Source organism: Drosophila santomea, chromosome 3R (assembly GCF_016746245.2).
Source record: "Drosophila santomea strain STO CAGO 1482 chromosome 3R, Prin_Dsan_1.1, whole genome shotgun sequence".
Taxonomy (NCBI): Eukaryota; Metazoa; Arthropoda; class Insecta; order Diptera; family Drosophilidae; genus Drosophila; species Drosophila santomea.
In genome coordinates, this window is record NC_053019.2 from 12155359 (window position 1) to 12156934 (window position 1576).

Here is a 1576-nt window from a genome sequence, read left to right on the forward strand (position 1 = left end):
CGAAATTAATTTCTTATCGGAACATTACAGCAATCTGGTTTCATCTCACTTGACACAATTAGGGCGCATAATTTAATGTCAAACATTTCTTCAAGGCATTGGACAAGCCATAAAATTGTTAATTGCCATGAACTCGTATTGAGGAATATCTTGAATTAGAATAGAGTGTGGTCCCCCAAAAACTTGAGATGAAGGCCATGGCCAATCTTACTTCAAATTTCGATATATTTGTCCATATACAAACTATTCTCATACACAGACATAAAAAAGACCTTCGAAATACTCAATAGTTAGCTTGATCCTGGCAGGGCGATGTGGGCGTTGTTCCCGTTTCCATCCTCGTCATCATCCGATTCCGTCAGCAGGTCGGATAGGCTGAGATCCGAGGAACGTTTCTCGAGTCCCTCCTCCACCAGTTGTCGTGTCGGAAGGATGGCGGGCATGGCGTACGTCTTCATGCAAAGGATGACGTGCTCACGGAATAGTTTTTCCGAGTGCTTCATGATGGCGGCGGCCCGGTGATTCAGTGAGTCGTGCGGATTCGGGTGACGCAGCAGCTGTGGCAGAAAGGTTTCGAATATGTTGACCAGGTCATAGCTGGATGACCAGGCCTGCTTCAAGACATTCATGCAGACCAGGCCCGTGATGAACTCGATGTTTGGGTGCAGGATCTTGGTGACAAAGCGAATGCGCGGCGCCTTCAGCGGATACTCCTGCGGCATAGCCACATTGACTGTCCAAACGCCGCCCTCGTAGGCGCTGCCCAGTGGCCCCTCGAGGCAAACATCCAGATTAGCCATGTTGTCGTCCACGGTGGTGCGGTAGCCCGAGGCCAGCAGCCGGTTAACATCCCGGTCCAGGCGCCGCCCCGCCATTGGCAAAGTCGTGTTCACCACCATTTGCTCGGCCATCATGTATTCTGGCGCTCTGTCCTGTGCCGCCTCCGAAATGGATCTACTGGGATTTTGAGTGCACACGTCTGCTACACAGAGGTACCTTCAAAACTATGCAGCTGGCGTTTGGGTTGGTTAATCTCCATTGGTGGAGTTGTGTATGCGACTTTGTACTCACATAAAATCAATCCAGAATTTTGCTCCTTTTTCATTGAAATTTATTACAAATATGTACAAAACTACCGCCAAGCAAAGCCAGGTAATAAATTCAAAAATGCTTGGCTTGCTTGATTTAAATCTAATTTGAGTTTATGTTAAAAATAAAATGGAATATTCGAAATAAAGAAAAATGAATTTCAGGACATTATAATTCGTTTCTATATAGATTTATTCTAACTTGTGTCAGTATTACAATTTTAGTAAAGAGTACCATACTCGTATGTGAAATTTAAATATTTGTTTATTTCAATCCTTACTTTTTTGATTTTGTTCTGCTGCCAATTTCGAAAGCCTAACCCAAATCGATAGCCCGTGAAAGTGAGAATTTATAGAGCTTTTTATTTCCTGGTCTCCCCAGTTTCGCCCGATTTTGTTTTTTTCGGTCGTGTCGCATTGCGTCTAAGCGGATTTTGGCTCTGGGCCGAGTATTCATTAATTGGGCGTGGGTCAGATAGTTGGGCAAA

General features: G+C 44.8%; 1 protein-coding gene across 1 annotated transcript; it reads right to left on the bottom strand.

Annotated features, from left to right (window-relative positions):
• Positions 1 to 205: 205 nt before the first annotated feature.
• Positions 206 to 1216, bottom strand: LOC120451956 (ubiquitin-conjugating enzyme E2 4). Its single transcript, XM_039635978.1, has 2 exons — positions 1072 to 1216; positions 206 to 1012 (listed from the first exon to the last, which is right to left on the bottom strand). The coding sequence occupies exon 2, from the start codon at positions 912 to 914 to the stop codon at positions 291 to 293; it is 624 nt and encodes a 207-aa protein (XP_039491912.1). The 5' UTR covers positions 915 to 1012; positions 1072 to 1216; the 3' UTR covers positions 206 to 290.
• Between the last annotated feature and the right edge of the window lie 360 nt (positions 1217 to 1576).